General features: G+C 36.8%; 2 protein-coding genes across 2 annotated transcripts; both read left to right on the top strand.

The window, feature by feature from the left end:
• The first annotated feature begins 1271 nt into the window (after nucleotides 1-1271).
• rpl34 (ribosomal protein L34) lies at nucleotides 1272-6486 on the top strand. Its single transcript, XM_022214547.2, has 5 exons — nucleotides 1272-1320; nucleotides 1753-1824; nucleotides 2409-2508; nucleotides 6097-6200; nucleotides 6362-6486. Exons 2-5 carry the CDS (start codon nucleotides 1760-1762, stop codon nucleotides 6444-6446), a joined length of 354 nt encoding a protein of 117 aa, XP_022070239.1. The 5' UTR covers nucleotides 1272-1320; nucleotides 1753-1759; the 3' UTR covers nucleotides 6447-6486.
• A 763-nt stretch (nucleotides 6487-7249) lies between these two features.
• On the top strand, nucleotides 7250-9770 carry ostc (oligosaccharyltransferase complex subunit). Its single transcript, XM_022214546.2, has 4 exons — nucleotides 7250-7464; nucleotides 7986-8079; nucleotides 8895-9092; nucleotides 9229-9770. The coding sequence occupies exons 1-4, from the start codon at nucleotides 7326-7328 to the stop codon at nucleotides 9245-9247; spliced, it is 450 nt and encodes a 149-aa protein (XP_022070238.1). The 5' UTR covers nucleotides 7250-7325; the 3' UTR covers nucleotides 9248-9770.
• Nucleotides 9771-16933: the final 7163 nt, after the last annotated feature.

Below are 16933 nucleotides of genomic sequence, written 5' to 3'. Positions count from 1 at the left end.
CACCTTAAAACTTTGTTTTCGAAAAAGGCGTTATATAAATAAAGCTACTGTTTGTATTGCTTTTTTTATATACAATATAAAGCTATACTTACTTCCATGTCCCTCACTTGTACAATGCTAACTCTATAGTTGCTAACTTTTGACCAACCTCAGATGGTTTTGCATTGATTTACAACTGAAAGTTTTTTATCTAAATAAATTCAAATGAACTATTCTTGCAAACGTAGTTCAACAAAAAAAAAAAAAAAAAGCTATCTTATCTTTGTGAAATCAGGAGTCTTTGCACCTGGATCCATGTCCATAGATAACCGAAAGATTCCTCAAGTTAAAAATCAATGAAACCAAATGTTTCTGAAATATCTCCACAGTTACAGTGCATTTATGTGGACACTTTAGTGTTTTATGTGCATCTGTTGCGGTATATGTATTGACATTTACATCCTGGTCCTGACTAATGACTATCAGCGCCACCATCTGCTGCCATCTACTGGACAACCAGAATATTGTCTCTTCATTGACAGTCACTTCCATGGATCTTGACACATCGTTCTTTTCTGTTAAAATGCAGCAGCTATACCCTACAGAACATATTATTTATCCTGATATACATATTTATTTAAATAATTATAAGAAGAAAAAATTAAAAAGATTGTATTCAACATTACAAAAGAAACTTTTGCAAAAAAGTCAATTTAAAATGCATCTCAACAGAGCATTTCCTATTTCAGTGACAGAAGTATTGCACAAATATTGACCAAGCTGTCAGGAATGAATACTGTTTAAGGAGATTATCTCTTAAAATGTTTTTTGTGAACTGTGTAGAATGGGTTCTATATTTTCAGCTGATTTAAATACAGTAAAACTGTCCAATTTTATGAGACACGTCATGAAATAATGAAATACATTTTTTGATGTAGATGCTGTTTACAGTTTTGGCTTTTTAAACAAATAAATACCATATCATTATTATAGACATTACATCGTATTATATTGTTGTTGTAGACTATTATTACTGAAGAAAAACATTTTTATGGTGTAGGTGCATGTCTGTAACAAGAGCCCATTCATTTGTACATTCATATATATGTTAATGGAAAAAAGCAGCCATTACAGATGTTAGCATCAAAAATTACAGCAAACATCGCATCTTGGTCACTATCAAATATAAATTGTATTGTAAAAAATATAAATAAATGAACAGTGACTGCAACAGCCTGTAGTGAACAGGGAGCAGCAACAGAGGACGCTGTTGAAACAGCCGGAACACTTAACCTTTCACACCGGCCCAAGTCCTTCCTCTTCCCGTTACGGCGACAGCAGGTATGGCGGCTCCTGCTTTCCTCCGAAACATTATGTTTCTATAATCGACTGTAATCCTCCGTTTTAGAAACAAATGTGGCCAATTTCAAGCGGCGATGGTTTTCATAGTTATTCTTTCTTTCTAACGATGGGACTATTTTAATGGTGAATCCTTTCTGGGCGATATTTTGAAGATGCTCTCCGGAGTCGTGAAAAGGCCGCTAGCTAAACGGCTAACTTACAGCGGTAGAGACGGGGAAGCCAACAGCGTTTTAATTAATGCTTAATATAATAGTCGGCTACATGTTAGCTTACTTTTTAAGGACATTTCTGGCCAACAAATCCGACTAACTTGTTGTTGACTGCTGTTAATGTTATTGAGCGCCACGAACTAACCATGTTAGCATGCTAGCATGGTTCCATACATTTCATGGGTTTCTTGTCTGTTTCCAGCTTCGAGATGGTGCAGCGCCTGACTTACCGCCGTAGGTTGTCCTACAACACCGCCTCCAACAAAACCAGGCTGTAAGTGAGCTTTCTGCATTGTCTGTTTAGCTGTTGAATCCATTAGCATCCCTGTATGTTCATTAGTAGCTAGCTGTGTAGCTGCTGGTGCTCCTTCCAGTCTCATGTGTCTGCAAGGCTGCTTCTAGGACCCCTGATTTTCACAAGTTGTTTTGGGTCCGAAAAAAATTGCAATCAGTTGTTTCCTCCATTGGGGACCTAGTTAATTTATTTTTTATTTTTTTTTTTTTTTTACTATTTTAGCCCACATAGCTGGCATCAAACAACAGTGGTGGATGAAATTTACATTGAAAGGCATAACTTGTGTTTTAGAAAGTAGGGTTTTGGGTGCAATACATATTCAAAGGCATAATTTGGTTTTTGGAAAGTAGTACTTTAGTTGACTATGCCTCTGAAACCATAACTACATATATAGACATTAGTTTCAGTGGGAAAAAAAACTCGAATCATTCACTTCACAGTCCTTCAATTTTGCAGGTGGTGTTTCTGCTATAAAGTTAATTAGAAGTGACAGTCCTACAACTGTGATCTAGAAACTGCAGCTCCTGTGCTCCAGCTACATAATATTGACTCTTTCTGTGCAGGTCCCGGACTCCTGGTAACCGTATTGTGTATCTGTACACAAAGAAGGTCGGCAAAGCCCCCAAGTCAGCATGTGGCATCTGCCCAGGAAGACTGCGTGGAGTAAGTAGATCTGTTGTAACTTGGTGAAAATGCTTTGCCTTTTTCTCTCAGCAAATGCTGCAAGTGGTCAGTTTATGAGCTGTGGAGGATGCACATGGGGCTGGTATCACTACATACTGGCATCACTTAACAACATCAGGAGCAGGATTGAACAATTATTTGTTTCCAAATCAAAAAGCAAACATTGCAAATTGGAAAAGTGCAACTAGCTCAGGAATGTTGTCAGTGGTTTTACTAATTGATGATATCTTCCTTGTGTAACAGATGCACTTTTGAATTCCATCATGTGTGGTAATGCGTCATCACGTTTTAAATCTGTTGTACCCAGAGCTTCACTTTAAAACTTATACCACAAATGGTCGTGCAATATCTGTAAGAAAACCCCTGCAATTTGATAATTCCGCCGTTTAGTTCAGTCTTACGGGGTCAATGCTCTTGATTGGCAGTTACTAATCTGAGAAGAATAACAAGCTTTTGAACTAATAATTGGGATTTGTTTGTTTCTTTTCTTAACAAAAACTCAACGTAAACCGAAATTGGTATTCTACATCAGGTTAGACACTTAATAAAGAGGGCGGTCCTGCTGCAGCCACACAGGCTTTTGCTTTAGTTGCTGAAACAACAGCACCGACACAATTCCTCTAGTTTGCCGTCTTAAACTGGCAACCTTCCCCTCCGTAGCATAATGGTGCAAAACCAGAAAGCTAAAGGGAGATTAACAGACTATACCAGAAATATGATTTTTTTAAGTTTGAGCGTCAAACTACTTTCCTGACAGTTTACCAGATCACCTGTTGCTTCTACTACTTTATATTTCTGAAGTTTATTCTAATAACTGTATGTAGCATTTCAGCAACACACACTGAATTGGCAAAAACTTTATGCTTTTGTTGTGGTCCATATGTGTGTTTTAAAGCTGCTAAAGTGATCTAATTTTACTTCAGGTTCTCCTATTATGAGAGTATACCAATACTTGGCTGATGATGTGGATGCTGCTAATTATGTTGCATTATATTATCTTGTGCACTTGTTAGAAACAAATCATGCTTCAAGGACTGGAGCTTTCTTTACACTGAAACACTTTATGAGCTAAAATTGGGAATTTGGTTGGAAAGAGCAGAAAACAAGTGCCACATCATTTGGAGGTGTGGAATTTTGACGTCCAGTCAGACAATATGTGCAGTAAAAAGTTTAGTTTGGTAACTTAGATCAGCTTGTGATTTAATTTTTTTAAAAATATATATATACTAGTCATCTTATTCTGGGAGTTTCAAATGTAACGAAATATATTCACAAGTTTTATCAAAACCAGGGTCTTATAGACGAGTACTGTCAAATTTATAGAAAGCTGCTCATTAGCTCAGTTTGATCAGGTTCCTCACCACCTTATTTTGGTCAGCACCTTTTGGACTTGCATAGAAAAACTTCTTGGTTGCCAGACCAGAACGTGCAGACCTAAGTAGGAAAGACGTAAATAAGATGAGTAAAAAGGGTAGCTTGGTTGTCTTCGCATAATGAATTCCAAAGAAATGATCAAATTAAATATTGCATGGTAAAATTAAACACTTGTGAACATTTCTATCTTGTCGATGACAGCTGATATGCATTTGGCCTTGCTTGCAGTGTATCACATATTATAAGTAGCAATATGAAGGTGCCATGTGGAAGAGATGGATTCAAGCAACCTACTCTGCAAACACCAGCAGGCACCTTCATATTGCTACTTTTAATATGTGATCCACTGCAAGCAAGGCCATACATACACACGTGGACAAAATTGTTGGTACCCCTCAGTTAAAGAAGGAAAAACCCACAGTTCTCACTGAAATCACTTGAAACTCACAAAAGTAACAATAAATAAAAATTTATTGAAAATTAAATAATCAAAAACAGCCATTACTTTTGAATTGTTGATTAACATAATTATTTAAAAAAAACAAACTAATGAAACAGGCCTGGACAAAAATGATGGTACCTCTATAAAAGATTGAAAACTATTTGACCAGAGTGACATGATTAACTCAGGTGTGTCATTTAATTGACATCACAGGTGTTTCCAAACTCATAATCAGTCAGTCTGCCTATTTAAAGGGAGACAAGTAGTCACCCTGCTGTTTGGTGAAAAGGTGTGTACCACACTGAACATGGACAACAGAAAGCGAAGGAGAGAATTGTCCCAGGACATCCGAAAAAAAATTATAGACAAACATCTTAAAGGTAAAGGCTATAAGACCATCTCTAAACAGCTTGAAGTTCCTGTGACAACAGTGGCTCATATTATTCAGAAGTTCAAGACCCACGGGACAGTAGCCAACCTCCCTGGACGTGGCCGCAAGAGGAAAATTGATGACAAATTGAAGAGACGGATCGTTGGAATTGTATCCAAAGAGCCCAGAGCAACCTCCAAAGAAATTAAAGGTGAACTCCAAGGCCAAGGTACATCGGTGTCAGATCGCACCATTCGTCGTTGTTTGAGCCAAAGTGGACTTCATGGGAGACGACCAAGGAGGACACCACTGCTGAAAAAAACTCATAAAAAAGCCAGACTGGAATTTGCAAAAATGCATGTTGACAAGCCACAAAGCTTCTGGGAGAATGTCCTTTGGACAGATGAGACCAAACTGGAGCTTTTTGGTAAGGCACATCAACTCTATGTTCATAGACTCAAAAACCAAGCATACGAAGAAAAGAACACTGTCCCTACGGTGAAACATGGAGGAGGCTCAGTAATGTTTTGGGGCTGCTTTGCTGCATCTGGCACAGGGTGTCTTGAAAGTGTGCAAGGTACGATGAAATCTGAAGACTATCAAGGCATTCTGGAGAGAAATGTGCTGCCTAGTGTCAGAAAGCTTGGTCTCAGTCGCAGGTCATGGGTCTTCCAACAGGACAACGATCCAAAACACACAGCCAAAAACACCCAAGAATGGCTGAGAGAAAAGTGTTGGACTATTCTAAAGTGGCCTTCTATGAGCCCAGATCTGAATCCCATTGAACATATGTGGAAGGAGCTGAAACATGCCATTTGGAGAAGACACCCATCAAACCTGAGACAACTGGAGCTGTTTGCTCATGAGGAGTGGGCCAAAATACCTGTTGACAGCTGCAGAACGCTCATTGACAAATACAGAAATCGTTTAATTGCAGTGATTGCCTCAAAAGGTTGTGCAACAAAATATTAAGTTATGGGTACCATCATTTTTGTCCAGCCCTATTTCATTAGTTTGTTTTTTTTAAATAATTATGTTAATCAACAATTCAAAAGTAATGGCTGATTTTGATTATTTAATTTTCAATAAATTTTTATTTATTGTTACTTTTGTGAGTTTCAAGTGATTTCAGTGAGAATTGTGGGTTTTTCCTTCTTTAACTGAGGGGTACCAACAATTTTGTCCACGTGTGTATCAGCTGTACTTTTTCTATGTATTTCCAATAGCGTGCAGACCAGACGTTGGTTGTATTGCAGAAAACACAACTGCCGTGAACATGTATTGCACGACTTTGCCCAAGTTGTGATGTTGCATTTATCTCCAAGCCAGTACTCTATGCCTGTTCTCTTCTCACAATCGTTATGTTTGTTGTTTTTTTCAGATTCGTGCTGTCAGACCTCAGGTTCTGATGAGGCTCTCCAAGACCAAGAAGCATGTGAGCAGGGCCTATGGAGGATCCATGTGCGCCAAGTGTGTGCGTGACAGGTAAGAGAAGCTTCATCTCTTGCTGAGAAACTGGACTGATGCTAGTGTTTGCCTTGATTATATCTAAACTTTAGAATGGAAACATGGAAGATATAATAAAATGTTAGTTTTGAATGGTTAATGCGTTATGTCTAAAGTGTCTCTTTTTCTTTTATTCTCAGGATCAAGCGTGCTTTCCTGATTGAGGAGCAGAAGATCGTTGTCAAAGTGCTCAAGGCACAGGCACAGAGCCAGAAATCTAAGTAAAATGTGTATTTGTAATGCCACAATAAAAAATGACAAACAATTCCATTTGTCCGTTGTGATTTGCAATGTCTTCTTGCTTTTAATTTGAAATCTGTATCATGCTGGTCTATCATCAAAAGCCTTACATCTGATAAATTAGTATTATTACAGCTATGTTGAACAAATGTCACAAAAGGACTATAACAGATTAAGGTTTTTTTTCCTCAATGAAGTTTACAGTATAGTTTATAATTAATGTAAGGGTTGTTTTCCATCAAAAAGTGAACTGAAATTGTTTGCTTATTTTGTTAACCTTTTAAGAGAAAACAATTGAGTGTTTTAGGAAAGGATCAAATATATGATTATAAAGTTTACTGTGAAGAAAAAAACTGCTGGGAAAGGTGAACACGGTAAATATTTACTCTGTGAAGCAAGCACAAATAAGCAATTGAAGATCAGAGGCTACTATAATGAATAGAAATTGACATATTCTGTAGTATAGCTATATGAATCTATAGTATTTAACATCACCACACTGAACCAAGTCATTAAAATTAATGAAAAGATTAATTGGGGGATTGTTGGTAAGTTTCAAAATACTGTAAATTTGAGTACGCTTTACAAACAAGTACTGTGTCTTTAAGACTACGTCATGCACAGTTGACGTACACGTCCAAAACTACCGTAAAATTACTGTAAGTCTAAATTAAAAAATGTATCGTAAAAAAATGTTTGCTGTAAAATTGATAGGGAAAGTGTATTTTTAAACTATTTAAAAACGATAGACCGACAGAGGAAACCAGCAACGCTTGTAGTTCCGGGACACGTCAACAAAGTTTCTGCGCAGACGCACTTCAGGCAGCAGTTGTACTGCAGCGGTAGAAGATAATTTCGTCCAATATGGAGACTTTATACAGTATACCGTTTGCTGTGCTCGAATGCCCGAATATAAAACTGAAGAAACCATCATGGTTGCACATGCCGTCGGCTATGACCGTGTACGCGGTCGTTATTGTGTCCTACTTTCTCATCACAGGAGGTAAATGCAGCTACTAAGCTAACATTGAAGCAAGACAGCTAGCCAGCTATTGCTAAATGTCTGTTGTTTCAGCGTAGAATTTAATGGCAGTGCTCATTTTGCTGTTATTATGTTGGCACATATTGTAGATCTTCGCTGCATTTTTAAGTACGTGTGGTAATGCGTCTTGCAATACAGGAGAGGATGAGATGCTAAGTTTCAAGCTAAGCTAGGTCCACAAACTAACACAATGTATCTTGGGTTGCATGATAATGGAACGTTGTCTAGCTTTTGTTGGAAAAGATCACTTTATCAAGTAAATTTTGTACTTTTTTTGCCTTGTGAACACTAGCTGCCTGTTCAGTCCTTTCATATACTGCTTAGACTTACAGCAAATTTAGGATTTTAAGTCATTACTTATAGCATATCTTTGTACAGAGTATTTTTCTGTGCAGAACATTATGTAACTTTGTTTTTGAAAAGGTGTTTTGTCATTATTAATGTGGTCTTATTTTGTTTATTTATTCTGTTCACCCACTCAGGTATCATCTATGATGTTATTGTGGAACCACCAAGTGTGGGTTCAATGACTGATGAACATGGACACCAGCGGCCAGTTGCCTTTTTGGCATACAGGTAAGACAGTCTTGCAAAATATAGGGGTCAACCAGTATGGTTATGTCAGAGCCAACACATTATTAAAGGTAATCAACAAGATTGATAAGTGATTCAGTTAAATTTCATTGATATACTGAGGCACTTCACATAGCAAGTTGACGACCTTACTCTGCTTTACCAGCAACTCTCTTGAAGAACCACAAACAAGCCTCTGTTCAGAGAGTGAAGTGCTCTGTTGAGAAAAATAGGGTCTTTAAAATACAATGGAGCCTGGTCATTTGGATCTTTGTATGTTAGGATTTTAAATTACATTCTGGATTTTACAGTGAGCAAAGAGAAGCCACTATGGGAGAAATATGACCTGTAATGCTGGATTCTGATATTACATGTATATTTGCAGTAACAGTGAAAATGTTTTAAAATAACTCCAACACAAAACTAAATTGAGCTGCTTTTGTTTGAGTTTTACATGTGTTTATTTAAATGAGAACTTTTCAGCATTTACTCCTCCATGTTGCTTGACTATTAGTCATGATGCTTAACCAATCAGATAGCACGTTTAGTGTAACAATGCTTGAGACCACAGAGTGGTGACAACAGATAGAAAGAGGCAGCTGCTTCAGACTCAAAGTAGCATATTTTAAAAATATTTAATTTAATCAGAAATTAGTTTTTTTGTTGTGTATGTTTTTTTAAAGATACAAATGATAAAAAACAACAACAGAATATTGGGGATGAGAGTTGGGGCCCTCGCCATAATGTTGTCAGCATTTGAACACAATTCAACAAAATCAAAGTTACTCATAGGTAATCCAGACACATTTGATTTCCAGAGTAAATGGCCAGTACATCATGGAAGGCCTGGCCTCCAGCTTCCTCTTCACAATGGGAGGTTTGGGCTTTATAATCCTGGACCGCTCCAATGCACCAAACATCCCCAAACTCAACCGATTCCTGTTGCTCTTCATTGGGTTTGTCAGCGTTCTCCTCAGCTTCTTCATGGCCAGAGTGTTCATGCGCATGAAGCTGCCGTAAGTCTCTGCTTTTTGCTTTCCACAAAATACATGTTTCTCTTTCAAACTAGCTTAAATAACAATTCATTTTATACTAATTTGAACTGCAATTGTCACGTGACAGTCTGTAGTAATTTGTGTTTTGTCTTTCCAGGGGATACCTCATGGGCTAAAGACAGAGATGACACATTGAAACCAACAGATCTGGACATTACAGATGTGGGTGGCCTACATGCAGTACAGTTAAAATTATAAATCATTTAGTCATGAAAGCACTGACCTTGCTCAAGAAATTCAACCAGACTGAACTGACAGTCACATTATCTCCTTCAGTGTTTTGTGACTTCCTTTTCTCCTCAGACTAGTGCAACAGAGGGTCTTTTTCAGACCTCTTGTAAGATTTGACATAAATAAATGGACTTTTTGCCTCATGCACTTTTGTGGCACTATCACATAATTAGAACTTTTGCCATGTTTTCCTGATAAAAACATCCAGAAGTGAAGAAAGAGGAAAGGAATTTACTGAACACTGATGGAATGATTTGGAATCACTATTAGCACTGCGTGAATCATTTAAATGGGTTTCTAATGTTTAAGTTGTGCGTTTTTGTATAGAAACTGTTTAAGAAGAAAAATGCCTCAAACCTGTCAGTTGCATTTTTGTACAAGATTGTGAAATAAATCTTTCTTTCCACACCTCTTTGCAGCCATCTTGTATTTATACTGTTGAAACAGTGCATTAATACCGAAAAGGACAAAGTTCCGGTCACAAATCTTCACATTTGTCCAGGTTTTTTGATTTGATATTACATTCTGTTTGAGAGCAAGTTATTAATGTCTCGTTTGTTTGAAGAATGTTTGCATACACGGTGTTATTTACTGGACTTTTCTCACCACAAGGAGGCGTCATAGATCTACCCGGCAGCAGTGGTGTTTCTCTATAGCTACATTATATTGAGGTTAATTTTCCAGTAACAAGACAACACTGCAAGGAGATAAAAAGTCTCAGAATTAAAGAATTTTTACACGTAAAGTGTTATTTCAATCATGACTTCCACCCCACTGAATGTAATGAAAAAAAGATGGCTGCTAGAGTACCATCTGCTGTCAGTGGGTACTGCCATTTGATGCTCTTTAACTCTTTGATGTGGGTCAGGATTTGGGTCACTTCTGACCCATGTTGCACATGAAAGGGTTAATTTGATCTCAAGGCACAGTAGTGTGTTCTTTTTTACTTAATGTTGTACAACTTTATAGAGATGCATTAAAACAAACCCCTGATATCTACATAAGACAGAACGGTTGTCATGAAAAGTGAAGTTTTTTAGTTTCGTCAATTTTTTTTTTAAAAGAGCTAGTCCTCTTATCATAGTGCAAATGTTTAAAAACACAGATTTAATAAAATAAGCCTTGTGCATGAGTGGCCAATGTAGCATTGAATCATAATACCATGATTTAGGCCAAAGCATGTGACAGCAGGGAGTCTTCTGAAGGTCTCATTCTTTTGATCCAGATACTTTACTTTTATGGTAGCTGCTGAAATGTAAGGTAAAGATATACGTATAAAAAAAACGGGAAAGCATAAAACTGGTTTGCACAGAACGTCAGACGCAACAAAGAGAAGCATTTAGAGAAACTTAAGGTAAAGTACTTGCACCACTTGAACATGTGCAGTGCTCCAAAAAAGTGCTTTTGTAGAGAAAAATAATCTCTTCTTATTTCATTTTGACTTCATCTTACCAAATATTCAAATGGCTCCGTTTCCATTTATTCTAAAGGGCAAACATAAAAGACTCAGTAGGTCCCTAACTTCCACTATATGGAGAAAGTCTGGTATTTTGGTCAAATCTGTGTCTCCAGAGACTGAGAGAACATCTTTGTCTTTTAGAACACCATAGATCACATTTATATTTACTCTGCACAGCAAAGAACTAGCATCTCTCTGTAGTTCTGAAATTTTTGGGAGCTACATTCAGTTTCTACGGAGCCCCGGCAGGGACATGGAAGAAAAAAAAAATCAGGATCTGACTCTGAACCTTTATCTACCTGTGGTCACTCTGTCTTCTGGAGTGAATTGATTGGTTATACGTCATGAATAAAACGTTACCGTTATCTTAATATCTGTAAACAAATCAAAAACGTATCAACAAAGTTTTCTGTTAGAGTTTGTGTTCTTCTAAGTTTAACTCCAAGATTTTAAATACTTTCATTTTTGCAAATGAATATCTTCTCCAAATGTGTCACTAATAATCATTGTCAGCCTTAAAAACCCACAAAACACCCGTCTATACTGGACCACACTTAGTACAGTCCGGTCCCCCCTTCTATAAATCTGCTTGGAATCATCCACTTCCTGTTTGTCAAAGTGGCCTTCTACCTGGACAGGTTTTGTTGGAGCTAATGCAACAAACATTTTGGGTAACTGCACTTTAATATTGATGGATGACACTGAATTAGAGTCTGTTTTAATGAGATGAGTTCAGATGTGTAGCTCTGTCATTAAACAGGAAATTATTTCTCAGAATTCACAGAGAAAAGTCTGAAATGTTTGCTAGGTTAGCGTCCCACATGTTCTTTGGCTCAGCTAAAGCTAACTCTCTCCAACTTCTGGATCTCTTGAGTTGCTTGTTGTTAAAATATCTTGCTAGAGGTGCTGAAGCTCAGAAAGTCTGAGATGTTTGTTCAAAATCAGCTCATTGTCAAGTCTGATCTGATCTGTCCTCTTTTGTTTGAACTTTCCCAAAACTTAGAAGTTAATGACAGAGCAGCACATCCAGACTCAGTCTCATTTATGTAGAGATTAAACTTCAGTGTCATTCATTGATGTTAAAGTGCAGTTTTTCAGATGTTTGTTGCACATGCTCCTGACCAAACCAGTCCAGGTGGAAGACGATGTGAAGAAAAGCTCCAGAGGATGAATATCACACATTTACATAGGAAATAAATGTCATTTAATTATACATTGTCATGCAGAAGTTGGATTTCTCTTTAATGATGTTCAAATCTTTGAGTGTTTTGTTGATGTTGGTTTCTAAATGTTGTCTGACACTCAGCCCCAAAGATTAAAGCCTTTTACGGCTCACAAGCTGCAACAATTTACACATTATCAACTATCTTTCTGACTAAACTAGGATAAAAAATGTGTCTGATTCCTGCATCATGGATGTGAATCTTTGTGGTTTTTATGACAGTAAACTGAATATATTTGAGTTTGACATTTTATAAGCCAAAACAATAAAACAAATTACTGTATAAAACAGTCAACAGATTAATGGACAAAGAAAATGTGTTTTCCAACATATGGCTGAATTCCTCCAACATTACAAGATACAATTTAAATTCAATTTTATTTATATAACGCCAATTACAGGTCAAATTGTCTCAAGACGCTTTATATTTTTTGTCAAATTTAAAATATGACAAAGTAAAAAATTTATACCTCTTGACTAATCCAATTTATTATTTGATTTTAAGAGACTAATCAACAATTAAAATAACTTTCTCCACTAAAACTAATAAACATGAAGTCCAATAGAAGGAACAGTTTTAAATCCTGCAGTCCCATGATTCCATTGAAGTCCTAATAAATGATAATATAGTGTGATACTAAAGGTTTGTGGTGCTAAAAATCTCAAAGTAAAGATATCAAGTTGAACATCTGGATGGAGGTTGATAAAAGTTGACCTTCCTTCATTTCTCTGGAGCCGACTCCATGGATTTTAGGGATGCTGGTTAAAGACCTGCTCTTCTAGTCGTCTTCCTTCAAGTCGCTGTAAAACGTTACTCCATCCTTCAGCCGACTTCAACACCTCTTCATGACAACTTGTTCTGCCTCTGACCTGGTGGAAACTCCAGAAACACGGGAAACCTGTCGAGACTCGGATTTTCAAAAACTCGTCGGGCAGGGGAAGGTGTGGTGGGCAGTGGGGGAGTAGAGGGGGGAAGGCTGCCACCCACCTCCCCTCCCACTCTCTGCCCTGACTCCACCCAGACTCTGCCTTGGCTCCACCCATGTGGTCACTTTATTAGGAACAGAAACTACGATGTCAAAGGGACGACGAGTTTATTTTTTTTTGTCTGATCTGTAGCTCAGTGAGTTAAGGGTTTGCCTATGGAGCTGCAGGTTGCTGATTCAAGACCAGACCCTGCTCAGATTTTCTGAAAAACTTAGCCAAAGAAAGAAAGAAAACTGCCAGTGGTGGGTCTTGATCCTACTACCTTCTACCTGGTAGTCTCTCTTATTATCCTCCTGAGCTACTCACTCTGATACTAATTCTTCTTTTTTTTGCGCGTTTATCATCGATTTTTTGTCGTTTTTGAGTTTTTTTTAAAACTTGAGTCTCGTCTCGACCGTTTTTCTCAGGGGGTTGGACTTCAACCTTTGTGCTGGAGGGTTGAACCCTCAGTTCCAAGACTTTCCAAAGCCTCCAGCCCTCCTGAGTCCTCAGGACCTGAGCTTTCACATAGTCTGAGGGCTGAAATTTAAGAAGTTCCTGAGCAGATGACTGTTAGTTTGAACTTTCAGACAGTCTGAGGACTGAAATTTTAAAAGTTTCTCAGGACTTCTGTGTTAGTTTGAACTTTGTGGTTCACAGAAGCCTTAAAACTTGTGACCATGAGTCTTGATTTCACATTTAGATCATTCATCTGAGTTCTTCTCAGACCTTCACCTGTGGGTTCTTTAGAAATCCTGAACAAACTTTGATTCTCTTCACTGAACAGTAAAGTTTGTAGAGATCAGAAGGTAACATTAGTTTGATTGTTGCCTTCAACTACTAGTAGACTTTATCTGGAAAGCAGTTTTCTGAAATGAGCTCTTAGTAAATCTGTCCTCAGTCAAATCAAGAACATAGAAAGAGGAAATGTTTGAAGAAACAGATCTTCTAAAGTCTAACTGGTGTCTTTTCAAATGTTTTGTGTTTTGTTTAATTCTTCTTAAATGTTTAGTTTTGCTCTTTTCTCACCTTTTATTCTTTTCTGATGTCTGATTTGATTTTGAAATGTTTTGTCTTTTTGTTTGGTTTTTTTTTCAAATGTTTTATCAGCTTGTTTAAAAAAATCCTTTTCTTTCCCAATATTTAATTTTTAAATTAAATCTTTAAGGTTTTTCTTTTTAAATGTTTTACCAGCTTTTAATGTTTAATTTTTTTCTTTTTAAATGCTTCTGTTTAATTCCTATTTGAAGTTTTATTGTCTTTAAGATTTAATTTTCAAATTAAACAATTTTTTTAATACATGTTTTGTCTTTCTGAAGGTTTAATAATCTAATTAAATGTTTTTTAATGTTTAATATTTTCTGTATTTTTTAAATGTTTAATGATATAAAATTTCATCTTTAATGTTTAAGATTTGTTTAAATATCTTTAATTTCACAATTACATTTTTTATCTTCTTTTTAATTATCAAATGAAATATTTGGTCTGTTTAATGTAATTTATTTTGTTTAATGTTTAATTTTCTTTTTAAAAGTTTTATTGTGTTAAATGCTTTTTTTCCTTTAATTGCTGTTTCAATGTAGTTTATTTCCTTAATCTTTTTTCTGTCAAGATTTTAACCCAACCTTAAAAATGAGACAAACCCTTAAATCACAATGAAAATACTTCTATTGTCACAGTCATGAGATAGTCAGTTATTCAGTTTATCAATTCAACTTTATTTGTTGAGCACCTTTCACATGGATGACAAAACTATACAAGCAAAGAAAAAAAACTGTTAAAACTATGAATAAAACTCACAAACATATTTAAAAAAAAAAAAAGATTTAACATGGTCATAAAATATGTTGTGTCCAGGGGATGGAGGGAGTTTATTGAAGTCTTCTTGGGCTCACATGTTAACTCATTTAATATATAAACTTGATATTCACTAAGGAAAATGGAGACTGCAGAGAGACAGAACCAACAATATCTCCCGTTTTCTCCTTTAATGAGTCAACTCTTCTTGTGCTTTCAGACCAAAGAACTACAGACTCTTCACAATCTGCTCAAACTCTTGGTACAGGACCTCACCACACAGGTCAAGAAGGTTTCCTTCTCAGTTCTACTCTGAAGCTCACCTTCTCAAACTGCTCACAAATGTTTCTGCTGCTCTAAAGTCTGGTCTCCAGAACTTCCTAAAAACTCTCAAAGTCTCTTCTGCTGCAGGTTGTTTTGTAGAACGGTTACAGAAAACCTCACTAAACCACATGGAGGGGCCTCAAGATAATCATCCAAATTAAACCGTACAAGCCAAACTAGCACAACCCAAACACTAAAGTCTCCTGCAGCCTACCAAAGAAGCTCTTTAAACAGAGAATCAGGACAGGAACTCTTACCTTCTGGACAACCAACATTGGTTCACAAACAAGAATACAGAATGTGTCTGGCCAAAAACCTCTAAAGACTCACTACAGCCAAGATAAAGACACAACTCAGCTGCACCAAATCCACTAATCACTGCACACATTAGCACCATGTGCTAACTGTGGCTAAAGAACCACTTTTACCAAGATAACTATCCAGTACAAAGCCCTAAACACACCAAGAAACACATTAAAGACGATTTTACTGCTGGAAGCTGCAAGCCAACGCCTAAAGAACAAACTACAGCAACAGAGCTAAACCAGGTTTAGTGGTGAAGAGAAGCAGAGGAAATGTTTGACTGCAGCCGAATAAAGCAGGAAGACACTGAGCTGCTCAGGTGTTCCTGATAACACCAAGCAGCCACCTGGACAGCCAATAGGAACACAGCTTACTGGAAGTCCACAGGGCTGGCTTGATGATATAAATTTAGTTTAAAGTTGAAGCAGAAAGTTAAAGAAAGTTGAAAACCACCTTCTGATTCCTGAAATCTCTGAGTTTTCGCACAAAGAACACCTGAACATGTCAAACTGGTTCCATAGTAGAACCTTCACTGTAAAAACCTCATAGTATGGTGTGTTGCTCAAAAAACATTACAACACGGCTGTCTGGGGTCGCCGAGGAGCGACACAAAAACAAGACAAACACTGGTTTCCAGGGGGTTAAGAGGGTATTTATTTGAAAGAGTAAGTTTACAACAACACAACATGTGAGCAGAAAAATCACAAAGTCTGTCTTTAGGTCAGCTGAAAATATAAATTTGTGTCTTTTTTATTGACCAAACTTTTCAGGAAATAGATGAAGAATAATTAAAGCTCTCATGTAGAAGTCCAACTTATTTTGGATCCTTGTGGAGAGTTTAATCTAAGAGTTTGTAAAGCTGTTGAGTTTTTAGAGTCACATGGATTGTCCTGAAATAAAATTACACTTGTGGATTTCGGTCATTTAGTCTGGACTGAACAAATAACAGCAGCATAAATCTCAAATGTCATTAAGTCTGGTTTGAGGTTTCTCACTTGATAATGATCAAAACATGAAATTTAGGTTGGTTTAAAGGAATATTCCACTTACAAGGTCCTCACACATCCACCTTAAAGGAACATTCCACCAAAAATCCCTGGACATGAACCTAAAATGTTGGTTTAACCAGCCAACTGATGATAAAACACTATTTTTGAAAGATCTCTCTCAGATACCTTTATCTATTGATTTGATAAATACTTTCTCTGCAGCATCGAGACTTTGCTTGAACATGAAGCAATGCGAATTGCTTCTCTCAAATATTGTGACATCCCTTCCATTTGCAATATACCTGTAAAAGACACTATTATGTACTTGGGAATCTTCATTACTAAGGATAGAGATGCCAGATGCAATCTGAACTTTGACTTAATTATTGACAAAACTCAGAAAAAATTGAACCAATGGCTACAAACAGATTTGTCATTGAAAGGCAGAATTTTGCTAACCAAAGCTGAGGGAATATCCCATCTTACATATGCTGCTTTATCTCTTGATGTT

Source organism: Acanthochromis polyacanthus, chromosome 23 (assembly GCF_021347895.1).
Source record: "Acanthochromis polyacanthus isolate Apoly-LR-REF ecotype Palm Island chromosome 23, KAUST_Apoly_ChrSc, whole genome shotgun sequence".
NCBI classification, from domain to species: domain Eukaryota; kingdom Metazoa; phylum Chordata; class Actinopteri; family Pomacentridae; genus Acanthochromis; species Acanthochromis polyacanthus.
The sequence above is the reverse complement of the archived record's forward strand: the minus strand, read 5'-3'. Positions and strand labels throughout refer to the sequence as shown.

Coding starts and splice junctions, on each gene's coding strand:
- rpl34 (XM_022214547.2), top strand. CDS start 1,760: ATGGTGCAGCGCCTGACTTACCGCCGTAGGTTGTCCTACAACACCGCC. Junction 1,825..2,408: donor GCCTCCAACAAAACCAGGCT/GTAAGTGAGCTT, acceptor CTTTCTGTGCAG/GTCCCGGACTCCTGGTAACC. Junction 6,201..6,361: donor GCCAAGTGTGTGCGTGACAG/GTAAGAGAAGCT, acceptor TTTTATTCTCAG/GATCAAGCGTGCTTTCCTGA.
- ostc (XM_022214546.2), top strand. CDS start 7,326: ATGGAGACTTTATACAGTATACCGTTTGCTGTGCTCGAATGCCCGAAT. Junction 7,465..7,985: donor CTACTTTCTCATCACAGGAG/GTAAATGCAGCT, acceptor TCACCCACTCAG/GTATCATCTATGATGTTATT. Junction 8,080..8,894: donor GTTGCCTTTTTGGCATACAG/GTAAGACAGTCT, acceptor TTTGATTTCCAG/AGTAAATGGCCAGTACATCA.